A 26,968-nucleotide genomic window follows, 5' to 3' on the forward strand; every position below is an offset into this window, starting at 1 on the left:
AACGTGTGAAAAGAGAGTTAGAAGCCTGCTTTTGTAAGTGAAAGTCCAAGGTAGTCAGAGGTAATTTGTTGGTTTGTGTGTGCGCCATAATTCAAGGCCAATTTTGTCAAAATTTTAGCAGATTTGTGAGTACCAATAAGTCGATAACGTAGCACTAATTTTTTTTGGGTATAAGTCTAAAGTCTATATATAAACATTAAATTTACTCTTGAAAATTATACTCTAAAATTAGAAATTTATGACAAAAATACGCGTAAATCAGTGTAATTAGGGTATGTTCTCATTGACTAAACTGAGTTGAATTGAACTGAGCTGAACTTTTGAACTGAACTAAAATGAATATTTTATAAGAAAAGGAAATTAGAAGCTGAAGTGAACTGAACTTATTAGAGCTGAACTGAACTGAACTGAACTTAATAGAGCTGAACTAAAAATAATCGTATGAGAACAGATCCTTAGTGTATATTTATATGATTTTTTAACTTTATACGATTTTGTAGGGTGTATTTAATGCTTATATATAGCTCTAAGAATTATATATAATATTCCCCCCCCTAAAGATTTGATCGGAATGAGAATCCAAAACTAATATATGACCCAAACTATATTTGAACGAACCCAATTATCGTCTTCTCAAGTATATTAATCAATGAAGACTTGAAGAGTATAGTTTTTAGTTTTTACACACTTGATTACATATTCTCATAGCATAATGATCAAAGGGCGATCTCAAGCTATCACACTTAAATACCAATTTGGCATATGATATAAACTCACCGACAATATTATATACTGTATTAATTATTATATTATTATACTTCTATATATAAGTTGTGTATAAAAAAGGGACATACACCATTTTTCTGGACCCCTCAAAAATTTGGAAGTCCTTAGTTGATTAATAAGACATCGATTAGTAGAATTTAAGGAAGCTAATCTCACATTTCAACTACAAGATGCAATTTTTATTTCTTTTTATTTAGCATAGTGCAGCTTGTCCAAAAAAAAAAAAAAATACAACTGTACAAGACTAAAAAAAAAAACCTTAAAACTGGAAATAAATATTATTAAGTACTTTCTCTTTTCACACTACCAATGTATTATTTTAATCGCTAATATCTTTAATTACGTAAAAATTATACTCGTAAACCTTTGAAAGTAAAATAGTATAATAATTAAAAGTCAAATTAGAGTAAAGTGATTAAAGCGATCAAGTAAATCAAATACCAGTAAATAGAATAAAAGTCGAATTGTTGCAACTCAAAAAACGGGAGAAATAATAAAAATGAAAGGGGGACCAAGTTATATAAAGTCCATTTCTTTTCAATTTTGCTCATCTAGAAAGTGATGATCATGTGCCTTTGTCAGCAAAGTCGATGAATGTATTGTGGGCCTTTTCTGTTTGGACCATTTGGGCCCCCTGTTAGGCCTCTAAAGCGTACGACCCTTTTTTGGGCCTAATTTTTTCATCATGCCTAATTTTTACACGAAGTAATCTGTTTATCAAACACACAACTAAAACTATTCAAAAAAAAAAAAAAAAAAAAAAAAACAACTAAAAGCAAGCCCATTTCAAAGTAAATTCTCTCTCATTGAAAAAAAATTGAGTAAAAAGAACAAAATGTTATGAATAGTAATTACAGTCGGATGTATGTAAAAATTTACACTTTTTCCAATTGCAACAAAGGAGTATTATATATGAGACATAAAATTTTCATTTGTTGCAAGTAATATGAATCGAAGTAGTAGATTACTTGTCTCATTTTTAATCAACCATCAAGCTTCTAATAAGTAATAAAATAATAGATATCTAGGCCTTAATATATATTAATCCTAAATTTTTCCACTATATAATGTGCTCTATTCTAAATGTAAGATACAATTGACTAGGTCTTACATTCTTCTATATCTTTTCTACTGCTATGTTTTTTTAAATGGATACACGACAACACAATCATAATGGAGGTTGGATCTTTGATTTTACGATATATAATTCCACGTTTTAAAAGCATTGCTGAATGCTGCTGAATTGTTCAATGAGAAAATGTGCTGAAGAAGACTCAATAATAGAGCATCTAGTCCAGAGACAATATAAAATCAGTTATCATCCTGGCCCGTCGTTGTCAAATCGTTCATAATACGATGTGACGTAACAATCAAAGAGGAATCATAAAAAAGGCTTAACATTAAAATTCTATCAAAATTTTGATCAATTATCATTCATTCAGTACATTGCTTACCTGTGGAAGCACTTGCAATACAAGTGCTTGTTCGGAAATATGGTATATGGAGTATTATGTATGTCAATACTATAAAGATTAATGAAAACCCTCAAGGCCTCAACGTGTATTACTATGTGCTGTGTTTGGTTTTATTCACAGAGAAGTATACACCCTCAGCTGCCATCCAAATATTGTCACTCTGCTTATTGATCACCCCACAAACCTGGTCAAGGAAAAACATAAGAAAATTTGTGATTAGTGTTTGTGCAAAAGATGAGCGAGTATTTGGTATTACAGAGTAAACTGGGGACAATGAGGACACATCCAACAAACAAGTATATGCTTGAAACTACCAGTTGCTTCTTGAAGAAATTATTTCTTCAGTAGTATACTAGTACGTGGTCTTTTATCAGACGGAAAGAAATAGCTAGCTTAGTTCAATATGTATAACTGCCCCTCTGTGGAACTGTCCCTGAGCAGCTCCCTAAAAGGAAAGCTCCAGGAGCTTGTCTAATTATCATTTCCAAAAAATGAGGAATAGCTTCAACATTGCTTACCTCTTGCTGCCCCATGCCATACTTCTTCTTGTGGCTATGTAAATAAACACCAGTATCCACATGCTGAAGCCGAACCCTTTGATCCTTCATCCACATTTCCCCTGTTCCTTCAACTATTAGCCTGAAAGAATTAATTACTTTAGAAAAAGGAGAACATAAACTCAGGAAAAGCTACTACAACGGAGATGAACAAGCCAACCAGAAGAAAAATCAATATTACAACAAACCTCCAATGATCACCCGTGTCAGACTTGCCATCATTCCCAAAGCAGCTGACCTACACATGGTAAGGCATAGGATTGAAATCTCAGTAGTGAACTACCCAAGGAGAAACCGTTTTATTTCAGGGGCAGAACAAACTATCTTACCATGCACCACAAGGGAAGTAAACAAATATAATAACCTATACGCATCTTGGCATTAGAAGGTATATACAGCCTTACCCCGATTTAGTTCAATATAGACCAGAGACCTGTACCAGAGAAGTGAAAGTTTACCTCCAGCCCTCCACTCCCACAGTTGTCCCAATTTTTATGGTCTTTTCTTTTTCTATTTTCTTCATAAATTCATTTTTTTATGGGTCCATAAATTCATATTTAACTCACAGCATTCCTTATTCCCACTATACTAAGATTACTAACACTCTATATATAGGTTATATCACCATTTAGTAACACTCATAATTTATGAAATACTTCATAAGAAGTATCAATCAAGAGGTGTATATACTGAGATGCATATATTTTCACTTTAGAACATGTAAATATGAGCATTCTGTGGTTACAGGAAGCTTGAATTGAAATACATAGGTATATATGTTATTTATGTTCTTTTTAAAAAAAATTAAATAAATAAATAAACCCTTTTTAGTTCTTTGTCTCCTGTATCCCTGAGGATTCAATCTCATCAGCAACAAGGGGTACATGGGCAGACTGGAGATGAAATAGTGGTAGTTTTATCAGAATTTGAACATGTATGCAGTATGCAAAATGTTCAAGCATCCATAGCCTTAGGTGTATGCCTTTACAATTGTCACAGTTTTCCCCAGAAAGGAACTAAGACTTCCCATTGTACCGCTGAGATTAGTGGCAATAACTTTGATATCGGGACCCAATGATCTGGACTTTGTTACACGCAATTTTACATCAAGTTCGAAGAGACCTTGAACCATTTACATGTTTATGTCTCAAAGCCCTTTGATATTGTTATATAGATTACAAATTAACCTTCTTTTCGAGGAGAGAGAGGAAGGGGGGGGGGGGGGGGGAAGGGATGTGATCAACTTTGAGGTTCGTATTATATGTCATTGATGGGAAAGAAGAGCAACAATGAGAGCGTGTTTCCAAATGCATGTCAAGATTGCCTAGGACATGTAACACATGTTAAAGGCTCAGCAGTGACCACGGACTGATTTCCATCTTTCATTGGACTTTGTAGCAATGTCAATAACTCAATACACTTGACATGTAGATCAGAATCTAATACAACACGGTATTTGTTCCAAAATGACCCATGGGATGTCTCACTCTCTCCCTTCCAGAGGACTTGCTCATGAGCTTCTCTATGCAGTTAGCTTTAAAATTGCAAACTAATGGGTCATTTACAACTAAGGGACTCCTCGTCCAGCAGATGTCCAAGATTTTCACTTTTAATAAGAGCAGGCATAAGGCATGATCTTGGCTTCCTAAATACTTCACAACAACAGATTTGAACAATGCACTTCACTCCCTATTGCAGGGAGTAAAGTCATATGAAGTAGTATTCTTTTTTTTTTTTTTTATGTACACTACATAGTCTAGTACACAGTGACAACAACTCTCAATTCTTGCTTATAGTAAGCAAAAGTGGATGTGTCAGAATTCTTCAATAGTAGTTCAAATCCACTTCATATTTCATAACTTTGAGTTTATGTATCTTAACACAAACATATTGGCATCTTCTTGATTCAATAGACAGTTCTATTCAAGTCTGTGGAACCCCTAGTGATATCTACATTAGTTGACCTTGCTTTCTACCTAATCTTAATGCTCATAATAAGAATATTGTCTTAGACTAATTGATCAAAGCAGTTGCTTGACTTGAGAAATGGAACAAATCTATCTTTAAAGGGATACCTTGAATAATACTAAATGAAAAGAAAAAAAATCTAATAATCTAGAAATATGATACAAATAAAACCACCTCTCTCATAAAGGGGTCCTGTAGGACCGGAAATCTAGTTGTAGAACAAAGTAAATTGGAATAGTTATGAAATGCCCTACAAATCAGAAATGACTTTTTCACAGTAACGAGCTATAATATACGAAGTATAACATATAAATGTTTCTTAGGCATTTTGTAAAGAGGTGCATATAAAAATCTTATTGGTCCAGTAAACCTTATTGTTCAAGTAACGTAACTGGAAACAAGAGCATGTTAATTTTTAATGTCATCGGGATGGTAATAAAAGCCTGTCATCGGGATGGTAATAAAAGCCTGTCATCGGGATGGTAATAAAAGCCAACTGGTATATGTAAACTCTAAATCATAAGGTATATGGCAGGTCGTGGATAATGACACAGAAAGAATCGTTTCTGAAGTTGATATTCACCATACATGATGCAATAAAATTAAAAAGAAAAAAGCAGTAGAAGTGCAGACATAGATACGAAGTATATTACTATAGTATGAGCATACTGAATCAGTATAAACTGAGACCAACCTCCTGATTGCCTGAAAGGGGTGATTCAAAGGAATGACTGTGCAGCCACTTTCTTGTCGTCATATGCTGCAGCCTGATAATCGTTGCACTTACAATAGGGTCACCTTGCTTAGCAGATGTTCCCAGCTCTGGCCTAACAATCTCCAATTTAAATACACTAGTTAGTGAACAATAATGCTACCATACAACATCAATATCAACATTACCCAATGCATTAAAAGAAACTCCTGTCTTGAGCGGTACAGAGGTCAATTACATACAGCAATAACAAAGCAGGCTATTACTATTACCCCACAATATATATTTATACATTCAACTATTCAAGACCAACCATTGCATACATGCACAAAACTCCAATGCATTAACTCAATCTTATGCCATCAACTATCTTATTAATCCTAAGAATTACAATACATATACATAGTAATGTTACACTTGCATTTGCATCCTAACAAAAACTCCATCTCTATATAATTGTCACGTATGTTCCTCATAACTGAGAACATAAGACACAATTTCACTACTGAACCCTTTGTTGGCATTTTGGAATATATAATCATAAACCATTCTTTAAAATGCGACAACTTCTTCCAAACATTCAAAAGTAGCAGTACTATACGCAAGTACAAAGAATGCAATCTAAGAAAGAAGTAAATAACCAAATCACACCGAATAATCCAAAAAATGTATGTTTATCATTATTTTAAATTGCAGGCATGATCAAAGAGAGCAAGAGTGAGTACCCAATAGCTATTTGCATCATCAACAGAGGGAAAACCAGTAACAGATTGCTGTCCACTGCCAGATCCATATGGCAAATCATGAGAATGCAACCTAAATTTAGTCTTCTCATGCATCATCTTCAAAACTGACCCATATGTAATCTAACACAAAACACCAGGAAAATCAATTAGAACACAAAATAAGCAACACCCAGAAATCAAATTCAAAATAGGTGATAAAAAAATCCCTAAATTAATTTCAGTCGATTGCATTTAAAATGGGTATTCAAAGACCCATCATACCTCTACATCATCTGAAGCGGCGGAAGCTGTAAATGAGCAGAAAAGTGGGTATAATGAGAAGAAGAGGAAGAAGGTGAGAGCCAAAGAGGTGGAAGACATACTGAGATGTTGGTATTGTGTTTGCTTTTGATGAAATTAGCTTATACAGTACTAAATCTAGGTTTCGAAGCTCCTTTTTCTAGGATTTTTTAGATAGTCGTCTAAATGTTTGAGCTTTGGATTGAATTGTTTACGTTATTTAGTATAGCCAGATCTCTGAAAACTTGAATTGCACTGCACACAGTCACTCATACAGTCTGCACCCAAATATAGTCGCATAGAAAACAGATGTTAGTCCAGTGATCCAGTCGTACCACAGTGTCATAACTGTCATTCTATGTTATGAATTTTTCTTATGCACACATATGGACTCATAGAATGAACATAGAATACGTAGGATTTGCTATTTTATTACTCCCTAAATGATAAATCACACATACAACTAAGTGCATTGATATTATGCGTAAACATTTTTAAGTGGTTGATTAGGAGTTTAGGAGATTAGGACATACGAAGGGTTTGTTCCGATTTACTGAAAATAATTGAACTGGGCTGAATTGAACTGAACTGAGTTGAAATTAATTGTTTATGAGAGAAGAAATTAGTTTTGGCTTTCAAAATGTCCAATACAAGTTAAATGATCATGTCCAATATTTTTATTTTTGTAAAAATATTAGTGACAATGTGACACAATATTGGATTTAGAAAATTGAAAAAACTAGGATTTTTGAGTGTGTTATAATAACTTATAAATAATGTAACTTTTAATGTTGATACCTCGTAAAATTTATAAATCAATCTTGAGCTTTAACTATCAGCTTAAACTTTTGTTTAAGTTGGTTCTTTAATATAATGTATTTCGAGTAGTACTAGTGTCTTATTATTTGAGACTATGTTTTTTTTAGTAATGGTATCAAAATTATACGTAGTATACTCGTACATTTATCATTTAAAGATTATATAAATATAAATGCACATCCTCTAAAGTTTAAATCTACAAGATAAGTGTGTATTTGAAAGACTCATATATTTTGTGTAATTTTATATTTTCATGGTAAGTATAACTTCAATGTCTTGTGGTAAGTTAGTGCAAGACCTTCAAATCAATCTTAAATTTCCATGATATAGTAGTTGGCGTTATGACAGAGGAAGTGTTTTGGAGACATTGCTATGAAGGTTAGATAGGGAATAAGGAGGTATTGCATCTAACCAACGTACCAAACCCTTCAACCATGCCAACAAAAAACATAAAAGTGAAAATAACTCTTTTGGGTCCATTTTGGTTTAATGGACCAACATTATTGTTGAGTGTAAAAAGAAATAAGATCCACATATTATAAGGCATGAAAGTGACGACCCGATTGGATGATTTGCGGACCCTCCCAACTACCCGTTTAAACGCCACGAGGTTTTGCTTGTTTTGTGATTTGTGGTTGGTTTTCTTAAGTTTGTTTTACTCGCACCAAAATTGTTTTGGACTTGTTAAATTATTATGAACAAATGTCCACTATATAGACTTATAGAGTATCATTTTAGCAGTCTTGTAATACAAACAAGAGGACTGGTTGTCTTCATTTGGAAATTGAATTCTAGGTGTAAAACCTCTCTTATACTTTTATAGTTGTATCTTGTATAGGCTAACTAATGGTTTGATATTATTTATTTATTTTTGTCTTAAGAGATTATATACTTTATTTTTAATAATTAAAATTTATGAATTACACTGATTTTGCACAATTGATATGTATATTTTTGTTTTTCTTTGCGGATAAGCCATAATGATTATTTAACATTACGAATGAAATGAGAGGATTTAAACCTATTATCTACCATACACAGGTCACTAATTTGTTCCACTACACCAAAACCTCATTAGTTAGTTAAGACAAGAAGTACTGTACTATTAATAAATTAGAAGTAAATCTTGCGAAAAAAAAAAAAGCAAATCCAAACCCATAAGAGTTAAGACAAGTCAAAATAGTGGATGTTATAAGTATAAAATTTTGGTAACACTTGGCACGTTTAGAACCACCTACCACATTATAGCAACCCCACAAAAGCCAAAGTTTTCCTACACCTTGTATAAGCCTTGGCCACCCATCAGCCCACAGCACCATTCTCTTCCAACTTACAACTTTTAATTTTTTTCTTAAAAGAAGAAGAAGAAGAAGAGTTTGAGTTTTATTAATCTGCAATGGCAGGAAATGGTGTATTTGCAGAAATAATTGAAGGGGAAGTTTATAAATATTATGCTGATGGTGAATGGAAAATTTCATCTTCTGGTAAATCAGTTTCCATCATTAATCCTACCACTAGAAAGATCCAATATAAAGTCCAAGGTAATATTTATTTTGTGTAAGGCCTAATATGATATAAGCAGTACTATATGATTCTCTAACATTTTGTGTCACACAAATATAGCATGCACCCAAGAAGAGGTTAATAAGGTGATGGAAGCATCCAAAGTGGCACAAAAATCATGGGCAAAGACACCTCTTTGGAAGAGAGCAGAGTTATTGCATAAAGCAGCTGCCATTTTGAAACAACATAAAACTCCAATTGCTGAATGTTTGGTCAAAGAGATTGCTAAGCCTGCTAAGGATGCTGTGACTGAAGTAATCATCTTTTTTCTTATACTAAAGCGAGTTAGTTTAGTTTACAAATTCTCTTTTACTTTGCATCATCAATATTTGTTTGTTTGATTTGGTTAATGTCAAGTTTTGTAATTAATAGGCTGTTAGGTCTGGAGATTTGGTGTCTTATTGTGCCGAAGAAGGGGTGAGAATTCTTGGAGAAGGAAAGTTCCTGGTTTCTGACAGTTTCCCTGGAAATGAGAGGACCAAGTATTGTTTAACATCCAAGGTAAACATCTTTATTCTTTTTATTTCTTTCCCTCCATCTGGACATATTGTATATTATCTTAGCGCGTCTATGGTTAATGTGTGTCATAATTCTCGACAACTGGTGGAACTACCATAAAGGGGTTAGGGGCTCTTATGGTTTAATTATGGATTGAACGAAATAACACATACAAAATACTATCATCTTGGATATGTTTTTCCTTAAGTTGTTTGTCTACTGGTAATGTGTTATGCATGTATATGTTTACATCATTGGCTTCCTATATTAATGGAAATGGATAGATCCAAGATACATATCCACAACTCATTCACAGTAGGTGAAAGAGTTTACTAGCCACTGGCTAATGGTCCCCTGTATATCTTTTGCCATGGTTTGAACCACTAGAATGACAATTGAGAATGACAGTTGATATTGTAGAACCAACCTTTTAATTTTTGTGAAGCATATCGCTTTGCGACCCACCTTACACCAGCACATGATTAATGAAATGGGATTACCACCTAAGCTAATGTATTGCTGCTTTATTGTCAAATTACTCCATAAGTTAGTGACAAACAATACAGAAACCTAAGCTATTTTTATTGACTTGATATTTATCCCAGTAATTACTGTTTGTCTGTACACTTGTTTATACTCAATTTTCCTACAGAAGTATAAGCTGCTAGACTTTTAACAATCACCACAGATAATGCTATAACACCCCTAATATTGTGCATGATTGCTCGCTACATAACTTATATCAGTAAGCATCATATAATAACTACATGTTTATTTATGTCTTTGCAGTGGTCGGTTATCCTCGTTCATTTCATATAGATGTGTTCATTTGCAGATTCCACTAGGGGTTGTTTTAGCAATTCCACCCTTCAACTATCCTGTCAACCTTGCTGTCTCAAAAATTGCACCTGCTCTTATTGCTGGAAATTCGCTCGTGCTAAAGCCTCCAACACAGGTAACTAGTCTTACAGAAACTTACAGCTTCTGTTTTTTTTTTTTTTTTTTTTTTTTTTGCAATTTGAAAAATACCGTTTAACATTGAGAGGATTTCTTGTATGGTAGGGTGCTGTTTCTGCACTCCACATGATCCATTGCTTTCACTTGGCTGGCTTTCCAAAAGGACTTATAAGCTGTATCACCGGAAAAGGCTCTGAAATTGGTGATTTCCTAACATTGCATCCAGGGGTTGACTGCATAAGGTGAGGGCGTATTCACTTAGCTGATTCTGAAACATTGATTGGCTTAAAATAATACTGTTTTTTTAGAGGATGTTTACTGAATAAATATGTTTTTTGGACTTCAGCTTCACTGGAGGAGACACTGGAATTGCAATTTCAAAGAAGGCTGGAATGATCCCTCTTCAGATGGAACTTGGTGGAAAAGATGCTTGCATTGTACTTGAAGATGCCGATTTGGATCTTGTTGCTGCAAACATTATAAAAGGAGGCTTCTCTTACAGGTAAAATTCTTTTCCAAGCTTGTTTATCTTACAGTTTCATAGGCTGTTGAAAGTGTATGTCGAATTGCAAGTTGCAACTGCCATTAGAGTCATTCTTGACTTCATAGCAAAGTGTATGACGAATTCAAACTGCTTCTTTAAACATACTCCAATAATAATATTTGATGTTTGATATAAACCCGTCTAACTCGATCTGTCCTTTTCGTGTTTAGTTTAAATTCATGTAACAGCTTTAATCCTTTCCTTTCTTCGCTTCAGTGGCCAAAGATGCACAGCTGTTAAAGTTGTGCTAGTAATGGATTCTGTGGCTGATACCCTTGTCGAAAAAGTGAAAGCTAGAGTAGCCAAACTCACAGTCGGTCCTCCTGAGGAAAACTGTGATATAACTCCTGTTGTCACAGAGTCATCTGCAAACTTCATTGAAGGATTAGTCAAGGATGCCAAGGAGAAGGGAGCAACTTTCTGCCAAGAGTATAAAAGGGAGGGCAACCTCATTTGGCCCTTGCTATTGGACAATGTTCGGCCAGACATGAGGATTGCATGGGAGGAGCCTTTCGGCCCTGTCTTGCCAGTTATTAGGATAAACTCTATCGAAGAAGGGATCCACCATTGTAATGCTAGCAATTTCGGTCTCCAGGTATGATTAATCTCTCTAGTTTGTCCACTTATTATATAGTACTCATAACATGCAATTTTAGAATAAATATAACTAGTAGATACAATACAAACGCATGCAAAAGATCCCAGTTCTAAAATTTACAACTACGAAATTTAATGTCTGATGTAGCACCAAAATCTCATGTCGCTCCATTTGGCTCTCAATTCCTCAACTATGAGTCCATGACATGAAAGTATGAAATACCCAATATAGTGTAATCAAAAACTTTCAGACACAATGATGTCTCTCAGACATGGGTGCTCTTAATGATTTTTCGCAGGTTGATATGGAACTTGCCTCTCTATTCCTCTATTGACTTAATTCATGTGATGATTGATGCAGGGATGTATTTTCACAAAAGACATAAACAAGGCAATTCTGATTAGTGATGCAATGGAGACGGGAACAGTTCAGATCAATTCTGCGCCTGCTCGTGGACCAGATCACTTCCCCTTCCAGGTAAGCTTGTGGCGACAAACTAACAAACCAAAACTGAAGATCAGCTTGCTGGCAATAAGTAGTGATTTTGCATATAATTCCCTTAAGAGATGAGTCATAAACACATAATATAGAAAGTCTTTTTGTCTGATGCTTTTGATTCTTATGTTATGCAGGGAATAAAGGACAGTGGAATTGGTTCCCAGGGGATAACCAACAGTATTAATATGATGACGAAAATTAAGAGCACTGTAATCAACTTGCCTACACCGTCCTACACAATGGGCTGATTCATCGATTTGTGTTAACATTATGTAATGAATAAATCATTTCCCATAGATCTTCTTATCCCTAAATTATGTTTTAGGCATGTTTTACCTTTAAGCAGAGTATGTTCTTGGAAGCTACCATTTAGCTGCTTACAGTATGAAAGATAGAACAGTCATTATTTTCCCGTTAACAGTTTCTCTTCTTAATTTCGAACATGAGCTTTGCCAATCAAAACGGGGAAGGAACACAGAGGTGGTGTTCAGCTTACCAGTAAGGCAAGTATTGTTGAGATTATGTAATGATTTTTTTTTTGTAATTTACAAGAGGTTGTCAAAGTGGGCATGCAAATATGTGGGAAATACTGAAAACAAAGTAAAAGTCCATTTGAAAAATTGTATTTGCGTGTAAAGCTACATGGGAAATACAAAAAATAACTCTGTAATCTCCCTTGAGGGATACTGACTAGTAGTTCACATTAAATCTGTTTATCCTATATCAGAGTTCAATCTACATTTCTTCACAATAAAAAAAAACATATATCGTGAATATGGTTATGGAATTGCAAAACTGAGGTTAAGAAGCTAGGGTTTACAATACCTTCAGAAGGCAATCAACAAATAACTGGTACCGTATACAGGACCTACCTACAAAAAATTTACTGTAAAAGACACACTACTGGCGATGAGAGTGCTTCCGACTACTAAAAATTGCCTCTCCCTTCTCTCTGTTCCTCCTTCGGATCATTCTGAACGCAAATGAAAGTGCTCCAATAGTAGCCATGGCATATAACACTCTATAAGGAGCCAATGCCAGGCCTGACAAGAATGAAAAATACCCAGCAAGCAGATAGGCAAAGCTCAACTTTACTTCAAGCCCATGTACACCAGGGATGGGGTAAACGAAGAAATTAAGTTCTGGATTTGAATCACAAACACCATGAAGGATGACGCCAATGCAAAGAACTGAATCTAGAAACCAAGGAAAGCTCTGACCCATTCTTAGTCTCTGCAAACAAGAGCACTCAAAATGAAGCTTATTTTTTAGTGAAGTGTGCTACAAGTAGTATTGAACTATTGATACATGAATTACATCACTGGGAGTAAAAATGATATAGTAGACTTGGACTGAGAAGTGAAGGGTTGCAGCTTTCCTAAACTTTTACGAAGTTAACTTATTATTTCCTTAGAATTTCCTTAATTAGTGAGGGTATTTTTGCTAAAGTTTTTTTAATCTCAATTGAACTTATTTAAAACCATTATTTATAAAGTTAACGGAGAATACAGCCATAATCCAAGTATATCTGGTAGGTAAGGGCATATACCCTAAACTTATTCCTTATGTTCAAAGAAAGTTATGCAAGATCTGACAGCCTTCCCACTATTTATGAATCAAGATTGATAGTGTTCATATCCAGTCATACACAGTGCTAGAACATAATCCAATTGGTATTCTATGTGGTGAAAAAAATAATAGGTAACGACAATAACCAAAGAATTCAAAGAACAAGACGTTGGGATTCATACCTGTAACCAGGCCACTAGGGATGGAGCAAACATTAGCATCGCAAGAAAATGCAAAATTAGCATCCCATGTCTGTGGTGGAAGATTTCTAACTGTATGTTATCATAACTGTAAAGGGGTCCACCAGGAATGTTTTGATTCTCTTCTAAAGGCAATCCACGTTTCGACCGACGGCTTTGTTGAGAAGCATACTGTTCCGACCGGTCATAGTCTTTATCTTTAGAGTTATATGATTCCTTTTTTTGTGTTCCTCTGCGATAGGATGCTGTCAAATAGCTGTCACCAAAAAAAAATGAAAAAATTTGCTTTTTAGTATGGACATGACATTCCCCAAAGAGGGGGTGAGGGATGAGCCAGAAGAAGCATGCCACAATGCCAAGAAAGTAAGGATGACAATTCAATCATAGTAGGCCGGACAAGTAACCAACTACCATCATTTTGCTTAAAAAAAAGGAAAAATTTTAAATCACCACCCAAAAATGTAACCATTTTCGAACTAACCACCTTAATTTTTTATTTTAAATTACCACCCCTTAAATTAAATAAATGCTCAGATTACTACCCATTTCAAAAATCTGGTGGATTTTCCGTCTGTAGGCCCCATCTAACGCTTATTTTGACACTTTTGACTGATTTTTTCTCAGATTTTTCTCTTTAAAAACGCTCTCATAACTTCATTTCACAATTTTCTCTTTGAAATTTGGTAGAATTTGGTGAAGAAAATGTGAATTAAAGTTTAGAGAGCATTTTTAAAGAAAAAAATCGGGGAAAAAATTAATCAAAAGGGTCAAAATAAGTGTTAGGTGGGGCCTACAGACGGAAAATCCACGGGATATTTGAAATAGGTAGTAATCTGAGCATTTATTTAATTTAAGGGGTGGTAATATAAAATAAAAAATTAAATAGGTGATTAGTTCGAAAATGGTTACATTTTTGGGTGGTAATTTAAAAATTAACCTACAAAAAATCTTCACTGAGAAATAATATTAAGGTATACATTTCAAATTATAGTATGCTCACCACTTGGTATCTCCCATTTTAATAAAAATCAATGATTAGATTTTGTTTCAAAATCTCCTGACCCTGATAAATTTAGTTAGACACTGGCATTTAAAATCAGGGTGATCTTTCCCATAATGACTTGATATTCAACTTGCAAGAATTACCTGCATAACGCACTATGGCAGCATAAAGAATGTGATATCAGCAGTAATGATAAGCCCAATGCTGGATGAACAAAGCACACCAAAATGGTTGCTACCAAAGCCATCATGAGTACAGGATTAGATCTAATAACTCTCACCACCTATCCACAGCAATTAGGCAAGACAAACATTTTCTATTAGTAGATGAGAAAGAAAAACAGAAGGCAAGAAGATTTTTAGATGGCATTTAAGATTATATGTTCACAGAAGAGCAAGCGGTATGTGTCAAAGTCACTTACCTTAAATGAAAAGATCCTGGAAACAAGGTTGAAAAACTTTTGGAGACAAATCAAACAAAAGTTCCCTTCCCATACTTGCCACCTGCCATATAATGAGCAAGAAGACTATAATGTAGTACAAAATAGTGATAATTTTCTTAAAAGACATACAATCAGGAGTTCAGGACTGCTTTGAGGTTTCAATATCTTTCACTTTCTTAAAAGACATTGCTATGCTGAGCTTCAATTTTCTGCATTTGAGCATTCAGTATTTGTCTAACTTAAGTACGTATACAAAATTATGAAAGACTGCAAAGCTTGAAAAGAAATTTATAACACTTATTTTTTTTACTTGCAACACTGACTTATACACTATTCATGTACTCCAATTTGACTAGCTTTGATGATTTATACAGGAAAAATATAGTCATGTGAGATACTGTTAAATTCACCTCATTATTAAATTTTTATTACTTTTACATATTGTGGTAATTAAAGATGTTAGTGATTAAAATAATGCATTGGCAAGAGTGATGTGAAAAGTTTTGCAGGTAGAAACAAAAACAGAGGAAGCATTGTTTGTCAAGCCCTATGGTTCACAGTTTCTGACAAATTTATACTTTCATTTAGAGGATAACTATGTATCAGAAACCTTTCACAAATCAGGAAATATTTTACTCTGCGGAGACGAATTGTAAATTCTAGAAATGCTCAATTCTCATGCATGAACTTGCACAGAACAAGCGCACAGAAAGTGTAAAGAGGCATTCAAGCAAAATTGGCATCAGTTACAATCAAGCACAGCCTGCACAACTGCCATTGCATGTTCAGAGACATGTCAAGTACCAGTCAGGCACAAAAAATAGCAAGCCAGCAATATATTTTATAATTGGGAAGGAGGGACTCTCCAAAGCAAGGCCAAAGCAGAATGCATTTTTTTTTTTTTTTTTTTTTTGAAGAATGCAGTTGTGGCATGTAAACAAGTTGTTACTTATCCAAAAAAAACATTAAGTGAATGAAGGAGGAAAATTGAGTCAACTGACCTTTTCCTGAAGAAAACATGAGCAACGGCACTGACATGGAAAACCAACTGTGAGACTAAAATCAGAATAATGATGAGGCCATTCGCAAACATGTAACAGGCAAGTGATACAACAAGGAAGCTTGAGACTGATGGAATGGGATGAAACTGAAGGACAGAGAGCACCAGAGGGGTCAACAGAGGCACTACAGTCACTAGGAGAAATGGGGTAAACAGCTTCATATTACACCCAACAGCAGTTAACATTGATGGTATAGGCAAATCACGCTCCCAGGCATGTGCTTGCTTCATGAGAGCAAAGAAGACTACGGCAATAGCAAGACCAACTATCTGCAACAGCAACCATATCATATAAATATGGGAAATCAACAAATCCAATACTGACTAGGCATCTTGGTTATGCTTTGAATTAAAAAACGCAGCTTTGATACATTATTAAAAAGAAAAGCTTAGCAAATCTTAAAACGTAGCCCACATAGGCACATCTGCCTATAAGTACAAGTTTGACAATTAATTTTTTAAGAACTGGAGTTGCACTATAATCAGGCATTCATCATTTAGATTGTATCAAAGAAATTGGGGGAACTCACACGGAAGACAGTGAATGATGTCAGCTGAGAATAGGTGATATACCATATGTTATAATATTACTCTAGATTAAGGAACCAAGCAGCTGATAAGGTTCAGTGAACCAATATCCCATACAGGCTTAATTCACAGATCACAATTATGTTTAGTGAGCAGTAAGGAAACCATGTTCAAGTACACAAGGCACATATATTACATATCGGTGATTTGACCTAGTCAAAAAACAAAAGCTATTAACTCCACATTTGATATCTGCCCTCAAATATCAAAATTCTGGTGAAAATAAAAAAATAAAAAAAACCTACTAGAATAGTAGAATAGAATTACTTTAGAAACCTTTGCTAAAAAGTTATCCTCTAATGATTTTGTGAATTAGTGATAGAATAGATAAACAAAAGCTGTTCTTGTAACATATAAATCATAGATAGTCTGTGGCCAATAAGAGAAGTTGAGGGAGTTGGATTGTTGATCTTTAGATAAGATAGATTTTCAAACCATTCGACACATTGCAATTTTCTGATAATGTTCACCATGGAACCAAGGTATGAGTAACTTTCCAGTTGTGAACTCAAATTTTATCTGCAAATCCTTGCTGCCACACCAGACTTTGACACAAAAACTAAATTTCTAACAATAGAACATTTATTAAAAATCTCTTTTAAAAATCAGATCTAGAGTTAAATGAACATGCTCTTTTGGTGAGTGACACATGGCAAGACTTGAGGCAAACAATATTGATACTTAGATCATAGAGCACAACTCATCACCTTAGAGCAGTATAGAAGCAGAAATCTGCTTGCAGCAGCAGTGATAGAAACAGAAAAGCTAGCTATGTAAGCACAGTGAGGATCGACCTGTAGACAGAACCAATGGAAGTTAATGGAATAAATGAGTAGTTATGTACTCCGTACTGAATAAATACTAAGAGTAGATACAATGAATATACTGATGAATGGTGATAAGTCAATTACTAGTTAAGAAAAAAATGATGTACCAGTAACAAGACAGTAGTTTTGTCTGATCCCTGGGCTGAATTCCAGAGTGCTGGTGCAGAATCTACGATGACTGTTTCAGAATTCAGATTTGGGTATACATGGAGACCAGATGTCCTATCCCAAGCAAAGGCCACAGCTGGAAAGCATCGCATCTTACAAAGCCCTAATGACATAGAAATAAGCAATAATAAATTTAAAAAAAATTGATGCAAAGCAATTAAATAATCATGTGAAAGAGAGTGAAACACAATGTCAAAGGCCAGATGAAAAGATACTGAAATCATTAACTTCTCGGAAAAAATACGTTGATTTTTTTTTTTTTAACTGTTATAAGGCTCTTGCAACGCCAGCTACAAATATCACTATATCACCTTTAATATATATTCTCCTTCCATCCACAAATAATTATTTCTATTATAATGTAATTTATACCTACAATGTGATAACTAGACAGGTAGTATAATACTGGAAAGTTTACACCCTTGATGTCTGAGTAAATGTCAATTAAATGCACTTGGGTGTAAAAAGAGGAACTAGGAATACTCAGCACTATACAAGCCCAAGATATACACAACTTTTTATAAATAATTGCAACCCTAAAAGAACTAATAACAATGATATCGAACTGAGAGTCCATTCTGTTACGTCTTAAAGAAGCTGAATCTTACAACAGTTAAATTCTAGCAGTCTAGCTAATTAAAATGAAATAATAAAAAAGATAATGAAGCAAAACACATTTAGATATTTAGATCTGCAGGAATGGCACATCAATTCTTAGAATGCTTAGCGTTTCATAGCAGAAAAAACGTGTCTTTTTTACATGGATAGTGAAAGCAGATTCAGCAAAGAACAAGAAAACTTCAGCATAATTGTAAAAGTCAACTTATTTCATTCCAATAACAATACATCTTTTCAGCTTTTAAAAGAGAACACAGTGATCATCAAGTTGTCTTACTGGAGTTTATGAAATTCAAGCCAAGCCAGGAAGTAGGAACCCTCTAAGTTACTATCTATAGCATCTTATCATGGAATCCAAACAAAGGTTTAGGAAGAAAAACCAGAGGCTATGCTTAAACATTTTTAGCAAATCTCCAATAGTGAGTACCAGGAAACAAAAGGAATCTATAATGTATCAAGATTCCAGATTAAGATTAGCTAATTAAATCTAAATATATCATATGAATTTCTACTACACACAAGCAAATAGAAACTGAACACTTACGGCTGTTTTCAACATCATCATCCTCTTGAGCTGAAAATCCTGAATTTTTTATTCCACAACCACTTGTTTTTAGAGAAATCGTGACAGGTAACAGGCCTAAACTGATGGTAAAAGAAAGATTAAGAGCTATAGGGTGACCCTCCTTGAACAATATCTCCTGCACAGTCAGTAATTTAGCATATTAAAAATTAATAATGAATGTAGATTTTTTGACATGCACAATTAGAGAAAGCTTACATTACGCAAAATGGCAGACAGAAGTAATGAGAACCGAGAAAATTCCTTAACTCCCTCCCCTGGGTTGAAGAATTGTCCAACAGCCATTGAAGCTGCTGGTGGAGGTCTCCCAGATACCGTCTACATACAGAAGTTTGAGCAGATCAGTTGTAAAGTTGACATGATTGGGTAATACAGAATAAAATATGTCTATTGAGTACTAAGAGTCTAAGACATTACTGGCCGAGGAGCAACTGAAATTGTTATGAATCTAAATCCCTGCATAGCTTCAGGCCTTAACCAAAATACAGCAGATGGAGGAGGCTGTTCTGTCTGACTCCCTGGTTCAATCTGATAGTAATGGCCATAAAAAAAATTCAGAGATGTCAGTATGTTTAAATTACAATGACGATTTATCAACAAGGGACCTAAATTTTTTATATACTAGCTATTTGAATGACATAAGGATGATTGGCCTCCACATACTTCAATAAAAATCACAATGATTACTGAAAGTAAGAAATTTCAGCATAAAACAAGTTAATGATTGAAGTCAACCGTTGAGCATAAAAAATATACTACCTCCAATTCTGAATGTTCTTTTATTATGTTAAATGTATGCACACAAATTAAAGCAATCAAAGATAAGGTGTTGACATAGTGAATGAGTGTAAGAAAATAGGAGAGAGAGTAAAAAGGTATGTGGGTGTAAGAAAAAGATGGATTAAGTTAAATGAGAAAAGGTGAAAATATGGTGGAGTAAGAGAGGTACTGTAGTAATAGGGGTTTGTCAAAAAAGGCATTAGTAAAATTGTCAAGAACTTTTTAAAACTGACGAAAACAGAAAGCGTTAAGGCCTTGCAGTATATTTAACCAGATAACTTTGAGGATAACACAGGGAAGTATCAGATTAATACCTGCCTTGGTGCTGGTCCTGATGGAATTTTTGCCGTTGTTGATGTTACCTCCACTATTCTTTTGCCAAGAGGCAAGTCAGATGAAGAGTTTCCCTTATCTGGCCAGAGATGAACTCTGATCCCATAACATGGGGAAAGATTTGTAACCAATACAAAATGGCTTTTCCCATTTGAACCCTACAGACATGAATAAACTATTACAACTGATACAAAGCATACAAGAATACCAAAGAATGAATGCAAGCAGCCAAGGGGAATAACTCAAACTATTGCAATTGTTTGCAGCTATGGACTTTCAAATCAAAGTACCATAATTTTAAACTCTTAAGATTCAATTCATAGCCATGATTCCATGAACAGATTTTTAGACACTCTAAAAAGATAAAAAGAAAATTTTGATAGCAATCCTTTGATTCCTTTCCACGTTTTCAGACAAATAATCACCACACAGACGGCACTATGAAAATAGATTTATGGTCTGTTTGTTTCAATTCATCTTCTCTTATTCCTCAAATTACGTTGAGACAAAATTAATTCTAACACAGTGAAAGGTAACTTTTAAGTTTTGATATTATGTATTCAGACAAAAGAAGTTAGACAGAACAGAGCCTTGAAATGGATGTATAAATAGTGTGAGAGAAGAAATAGATAATTATTTTATGGCCTCCCTTCCAAAAGAAAAAGGGGAAGAGAAGATAGTCAAAATCATTTATTGTTTGAAATTTTTAATTTAGATGATCCCCCTATATCCCATTTTCTACATATTTACTTCTATTGACATGTGATTTTTTTTTTTAATAGATTGACATGTGAATTTTGCATATAGCACATAAGGAAAAGAAAACAGGTAGGAAATATCTATTGTACTGATTGCTCCAAAAATACCCAGACTAACCAGCTTCTGAATATCCAACCAACGTCTCTTTCCATCCATTGCTAAGACAGTGACTGTGGGCGCCTGAATATAAAGATCCTTCTCAAGATTGTCCATATCCCATAAAACATTTTTAGGACAAGAACCTGCGATATAAATTTTGGGCAAGGGTTAGCTCTTTAAAAAGAAACCATGAGCAATGTACTTAAATATGACTTATCTTATGTGTAAATCATTTCTTCCAGTAGTCAGAGAGATAAGCCCCTTTAGTTCAACTATATGAGACTGAAAGCTCATATATTTTCCAAACTATCATTGAGCTTGCCTTTACATAGATGACATGGTAAAATATTAAAATTCTACCATACTAGCCTAACGTTATTGAGGGGGAGAAAAAAAGCACAAATAGTTTTCTCTAACTACAGACAACAGAAATTCTATACAAGTTCCAATGCATATTACAGTCCTAAATCTAGAAAAACATTAGCCTTTTGAGTATAGAGAAACAGCATTCCTGCTCCATCATTATTTGTCATACATCTTTACATAGAGTCATAGCATCATAGGTCGACACAAGCCCATCGTCAAAAAATTTACCAAATATGCAACTGCCTTTGTAGTACTGTACCATAAAACAAGTTGACTCATATAATTGCAGAAAAGAATTCTTTAATTCACAAATCAGCATTTGCAGTTAGGAGTGTGATGAAAATACCAAGATAATTCCTTTCATCGCCATCAATGGCCAAAACTCTTTGTCGAAGGCCACCATAAAGCATCTTTGTAAAAATTCCCAATCTTTTTTGTCTATCAGTGAATGGATTTCCTGTTTCTAAATCCACCAAACTAAGAAGTGTATGTGACACCTGTATTGAAAGTAAGAAAAATCACAACTCTGAACAAAAGATTTATGCTATAAAGTATAAACTCTGCTGGTGGGAGACTTCAAATCCTTACTTGGACAACAAGTTGATTGCACCATAAAATTGCCTGGTGTTCCATTGACAACCACACATTCTTCATTTCTGTACTGCTGATCATAAAGCCATGGGTGGGAGGAACAATGCCATCAAGAGTTTCTAAATTTGACCGCACCTTTAGACAGGATAAAAGGAGTTAGAATGCACATCACCTAGACAGCATATGCATATAGTTAAAGCACTCAGTAACCAGAGGCACTGCAAAAAAAAAAAGGATGAATACATACTCAGGATCCTAAGAAATGATGTTATAGGACTATCCATTGCAAGGTATGGGACTTGAGTCCCACATCGGTCATATGGGGGGTTGATGTGGGATTTATATAGGACAATGGGCTCTCCTCCCCTTGAGCTAGCTTTTGGGGTGGCTCTCCTATTGTCCTATATCAAATGAGCATCTAACCAACAAACTATAATCAGCAACTTTCCACTCAACTGTCAAAGTCTCACCTAGAAAGGGCTAATTATATACTAGGAATCTAATTTCATACAGGAGTGTAAAATACACATGTGGTCAAAAGGAATTAGTGACACAATCGCAAAATGCTAGAGTTGATCAATATTCAAAAGACTAGAAATACTGTACAGCACAGTACCAAAATATATTACTTCTACTAGTTAGTTAATCAAATGTTTGATAAGTTGGTTATTTTATTTTAAATCAAAACGATCTGCCAATAAAATATGCTACCACTACCAAGATCTTTGTCTAGTGACTCTCAATACTACTTCGATCATTTCCAAGATGCACAGTAAAAAGGAAATTACTCCATCTCACTGTGTAGACCTCCTTACCATTTAGATAATACATCAAATCGTATATCCCAGATTCCTAGAGGATTAGTAATCAGTCTATGCATATATTACAGTGCTAATCTGAAAGCTCTCAGTATTGGTACTTTATCACTATTACTTGATTATAAAAAAAAAGTCAAGTTGATTGACTAATAAAACAAAGGATATAAAATACTTCATCTATTGCATTTGTCCTCTCTTAAGAGAAGGGGGGTGGTGTTTACCAAAAGGTGAGAAGACATTGCAGTCGTGATACTCTATCTAAAAACAAATATTACATTAGGAAAAGATATCATGGTAGGTAATTCAAAAACCATCTGACTGACACCAACTGTCACGAGGCAAGTTGGAAAATAGCTTACTACAGAAGACAGCGAAAATATAACCAAGAGAACAATTGAGATATGTCAATACCAATAGCCAAATTCAAGTTGTGAAGTAAGACAAAAAGGAACCTGATAATCATTGATTCCTCCAGAAATTGAGATCACAACAACATGAGAGAGTGTAGGACGGGATGCATAACTACGAGCATGAGAACCTTGCGTATGATATCCTTCTCGCCATTTCTGATTTACGGACGAGTAGTAATAGCCCAAAGATGGCTGCAATGCCACAGGAGGTGACCTGCATCAAGTAAAGCTCATATGATTAACTTTTTGAAATGCTATACCATTCAGTGAAAGCAACCCACTAACTCCCCAGTCCACTCCAAAAAAGGAAATAAGGAAATGAAATAGGTACTCACTGGTGCGGACTTGAAAGTGTAACAATTGTTTCAACAGCTGATTTCCGTAAATTTGGGTGAACAGTAGCAGCTCTAGCAACAAAACCACCCATGGAATGACCAACTAGTATAACATTTTTAGGCAATTTTTCAGAAACAGCAGCACCTTCCTTAGTTCTAGCATCAGAAGACTCTTTATATTGATCCAATATCTGGTAGCACATCAAGCAAACAGAAGATTCTGGTAAAAGAAAAGATGGAAACTAAGAAATGCAAAAAATACAAGGGAACAAAACAAGATCGCCAATTACAGGGAATCAAAAACATGTACATAATCATGAACAATCTGATGACTCCATACCCGATGAATTGCATACACAACATATTCTGTATGTTCTTCAAGGATCTGACCATCCATGGCAGAATGTTCACCTTCCAAATCCACAGCAAACCAATCCAGCTTAGAAGCATATTGATTGGGTAGAGAAAACTTAGCTGCACCAATGTCCAGCCCTTCCTCCTCATCCTCTGAACCCAAAGAAGCCTCTTGATAATAACTACGCTCAGGTGGCCCTGAGGTATATGCCCAATGAGACTCTTTGGCGATTGAGCGCACCTACGAGGAGCAAAGCAACAAAAGATAAATAGAAAACTCTGAAAAAAGAATGACACCAAAGTCTACTATTCTCTGCTTTCACACACTGTGTACTTAAAACAGTTCTATAGTAGCTTCAAGTACATAGTTGGCATGAAACCTTGAAGCATTACTACTTTAGAAGTTCATAGCCTTGAATCACATATATTTCCACCTCTGTATAAATTTCTGTCCCAAATCATAGTATCATACCTATCTTCTTCTTCCTAGCTCTAGGCTCTAGCTTTTAAATTTGTAAGCATAAGATCATTGATACTATTTTCATATCATCTGTCAATGCACAAGTTACAAATTTCCTCCAAAAATTCCAACCGACAATGATTATGTTCTATTCTTGCTGCAAAGTTTTTGAGACGCATACTTCCCCGGATTCCACATGGACACATAAACTCCCCGTATTAGCGCGTACAGTGTCCGATTACTACACCACTCTACACATTCTGTTCACTATGCATCAAATTTATAAACCTCATGGCTTCTTCAAGTAACCTTAACAATTACAGCTAATTAAAATTATATGCTAACTTTACCGCAAATACCGAATGTTGAATTTAGATAAACCAGACTCTGATTCTAGATTCAAATCCGAGTTTACATTAGGTTTATTCAGCAATATTTTACAAATTTCGAATCCTAATCCCTAATTTTTCTTACTTCTCATTTATTTATTTATTTATTTTTTTTTTTGGATAATGCCTAAAATAATTTCTGATCAAAACCGAATAACAACCAATAATAGCAACAAAATTTTACCAAAAATACTGAAAATAACACCAAAATCCAGAAATACAAGCTAAACGAATTTATTACTATCTAAAGCAACTGCAAAAACTACCAAAAACGAAGAAATTCAAACTTAAAACTGGAATAAAATGGAATACCTGCTTATAACTACCGCCATTGCCAGGTACAAACAACACAGGAACACCATTAAGCTGCTTAAGATGCTGATCAAAATCAATCTTCTTCCATCCTTCATGATACAAATACAATCCATACTTATTCGACGACAAATTCTTCGGCGACGAAATCGGAATATACATCGGATACATGTAAGTCATAGCACAACCATTGTGAATTGGCTTTAACAAACCGAATAATCCAATTACACTGATTATCAATGTGATTGCGATCAATCCGCCGATTTTGAGCTTCGATTTTGCAGTCTCCATTGCCAGCATTCTCTTGTTCTTGATCAAATCGATTGGAGTTTCAATGCATTTTGCAGCTGAAGATGAGAGATCCGAGTGTTGGATTTGACTTCAAATTGATCGATTATTGTAGTAGAATTGTGATGATCGATTGCGTTGGATTTGATGAAGGAGTTTTGCAGATCAAATGGGAGAGAGAAAGAGAGAGTTGGATGGTGGTTATGGCCTATGGGTATGGCTACTGCAGCTGAATTTTGTTTGAGTTTGAAATTTTTAAAATAAGGTGGCGAAGAAGAGAAAGTGAAAAAAAAAAAAAAAAAAGGGGAAATTGAAGTCAAAAGTCCATTGAATTTGGGTTGATTTTAATATTTACTGGATTAAATCCCGTGCGATGCACAAATATAATAAAATCTTTGTATTACATACGATATTATTAACATAAACAAAACTACAAAAATTAAAATAATATAAACAAAAGAAAATTCATGTCTACAATAAAATTTTGCGAACTTTGTAATTAGATGGAGTAATCACATGTATAAAAGGTTGATATTTGTTTTTCTTAAGATTTTTAAAAGAATAAGGCCCTGTTATTTTGAGCTTCTGGGCAGAGCAGAGCAAAACAGAGCAGATTAAATTTCAGCAGAGCAGAACAGAACAGATTTCAGGATAGCAGAGCAGAGCCGAGCAGATTTCAACATTATTATTAATACTATTATTAATGTTATTATTATTAATGTTGTTGTTGTTGTTATTGTTATTATTATTATTATTATTATTATTATTATTATTATTATTATTATCATTATTAATTATTATCATAATTAATAATAATAATAATTATTATTATTATTAATTATTAAAATTATTATTATTATTATTATTAATTATTAGTATTATTAATTATTAAAATTATTATTATCATTATTAATTATTATTATCATTAATAATTATTAAAATAAATAATAATAATAATTATTATTATTATTAATTATTAATAATATTATTAATTATTATTAAAATTATTATTATTATTATTATTAATTATTAATACTATTATTATTATTATTAATTATTAAAATTATTATTATTATTAATTATTAAAATTATTTTTAATATTAATAATTATTATAATTATTCAAAATAATAAATTATTATCATCAATACAATATTAATTATTATTATTGAATATTAATTATTATCGTTGTTATTATTAATTATTATTTGAAAATTAAGTAGAGCAGAGCAGAGCAGATTTCTTTTGAGCTGAGCAGAGCATATTTGATTTGAGCAGAGCAAAGCAGGGCAGGGCTCAGCAGAGCAGAGCAGAGCAAAGCAGAGCAGCTCTAAAGAACGGGGCCTAAGTATTGAAAAATAAATAGTCTAATGTACTGTATTAAACAACTTTGCAATTAGTATTTAGATTTTTTTATTTTTATTTTTTTTTACAAAAAAAAATGAAAGGAAAAAAAAAAGTTTAGGCGGGAAAATAATGAATAAAAAACTTACACGTGTACAATTTGAAAAAAGTGATGATATCAGCGGTTGTTACTTTAGTAATATTTATGCAATTATTAATTACCCACTCTTATGATTTACAAACTACAAGTAATGCAGAGTGATTTCATACAAAA

The 26,968-nt window shown here is 33.9% G+C and overlaps 3 protein-coding genes across 3 annotated transcripts; 1 reads left to right on the plus strand and 2 right to left on the minus strand.

The window, feature by feature from the left end:
* Positions 1-2,165: 2,165 nt before the first annotated feature.
* LOC110733659 (stromal cell-derived factor 2-like protein) lies at positions 2,166-6,877 on the minus strand. Its single transcript, XM_021913736.1, has 6 exons — positions 6,506-6,877; positions 6,224-6,364; positions 5,481-5,621; positions 3,007-3,056; positions 2,780-2,900; positions 2,166-2,445 (listed from the first exon to the last, which is right to left on the minus strand). The coding sequence occupies exons 1-6, from the start codon at positions 6,602-6,604 to the stop codon at positions 2,353-2,355; spliced, it is 645 nt and encodes a 214-aa protein (XP_021769428.1). The 5' UTR covers positions 6,605-6,877; the 3' UTR covers positions 2,166-2,352.
* A 1,598-nt stretch (positions 6,878-8,475) lies between these two features.
* Positions 8,476-12,576, plus strand: LOC110733662 (NADP-dependent glyceraldehyde-3-phosphate dehydrogenase-like). The gene is made up of 9 exons (XM_021913738.1): positions 8,476-8,883; positions 8,966-9,159; positions 9,278-9,406; positions 10,239-10,358; positions 10,466-10,602; positions 10,707-10,862; positions 11,121-11,499; positions 11,863-11,979; positions 12,135-12,576. Exons 1-9 carry the CDS (start codon positions 8,739-8,741, stop codon positions 12,246-12,248), a joined length of 1,491 nt encoding a protein of 496 aa, XP_021769430.1. The 5' UTR covers positions 8,476-8,738; the 3' UTR covers positions 12,249-12,576.
* Positions 12,577-12,650: 74 nt separating this feature from the next.
* LOC110733661 lies at positions 12,651-25,814 on the minus strand. Its single transcript, XM_021913737.1, has 18 exons — positions 25,065-25,814; positions 23,890-24,144; positions 23,550-23,740; positions 23,257-23,428; positions 21,984-22,121; positions 21,742-21,892; positions 21,048-21,172; positions 20,153-20,329; positions 19,476-19,586; positions 19,257-19,376; positions 19,020-19,176; positions 17,797-17,960; positions 17,570-17,656; positions 16,216-16,544; positions 15,194-15,275; positions 14,916-15,055; positions 13,752-14,025; positions 12,651-13,233 (listed from the first exon to the last, which is right to left on the minus strand). The coding sequence occupies exons 1-18, from the start codon at positions 25,362-25,364 to the stop codon at positions 12,901-12,903; spliced, it is 3,306 nt and encodes a 1,101-aa protein (XP_021769429.1). The 5' UTR covers positions 25,365-25,814; the 3' UTR covers positions 12,651-12,900.
* Positions 25,815-26,968: the final 1,154 nt, after the last annotated feature.

The sequence above is a fragment of the Chenopodium quinoa genome, unplaced genomic scaffold (assembly GCF_001683475.1).
Source record: "Chenopodium quinoa cultivar QQ74 unplaced genomic scaffold, ASM168347v1, whole genome shotgun sequence".
In the NCBI taxonomy this organism is placed as follows: domain Eukaryota; kingdom Viridiplantae; phylum Streptophyta; class Magnoliopsida; order Caryophyllales; family Amaranthaceae; genus Chenopodium; species Chenopodium quinoa.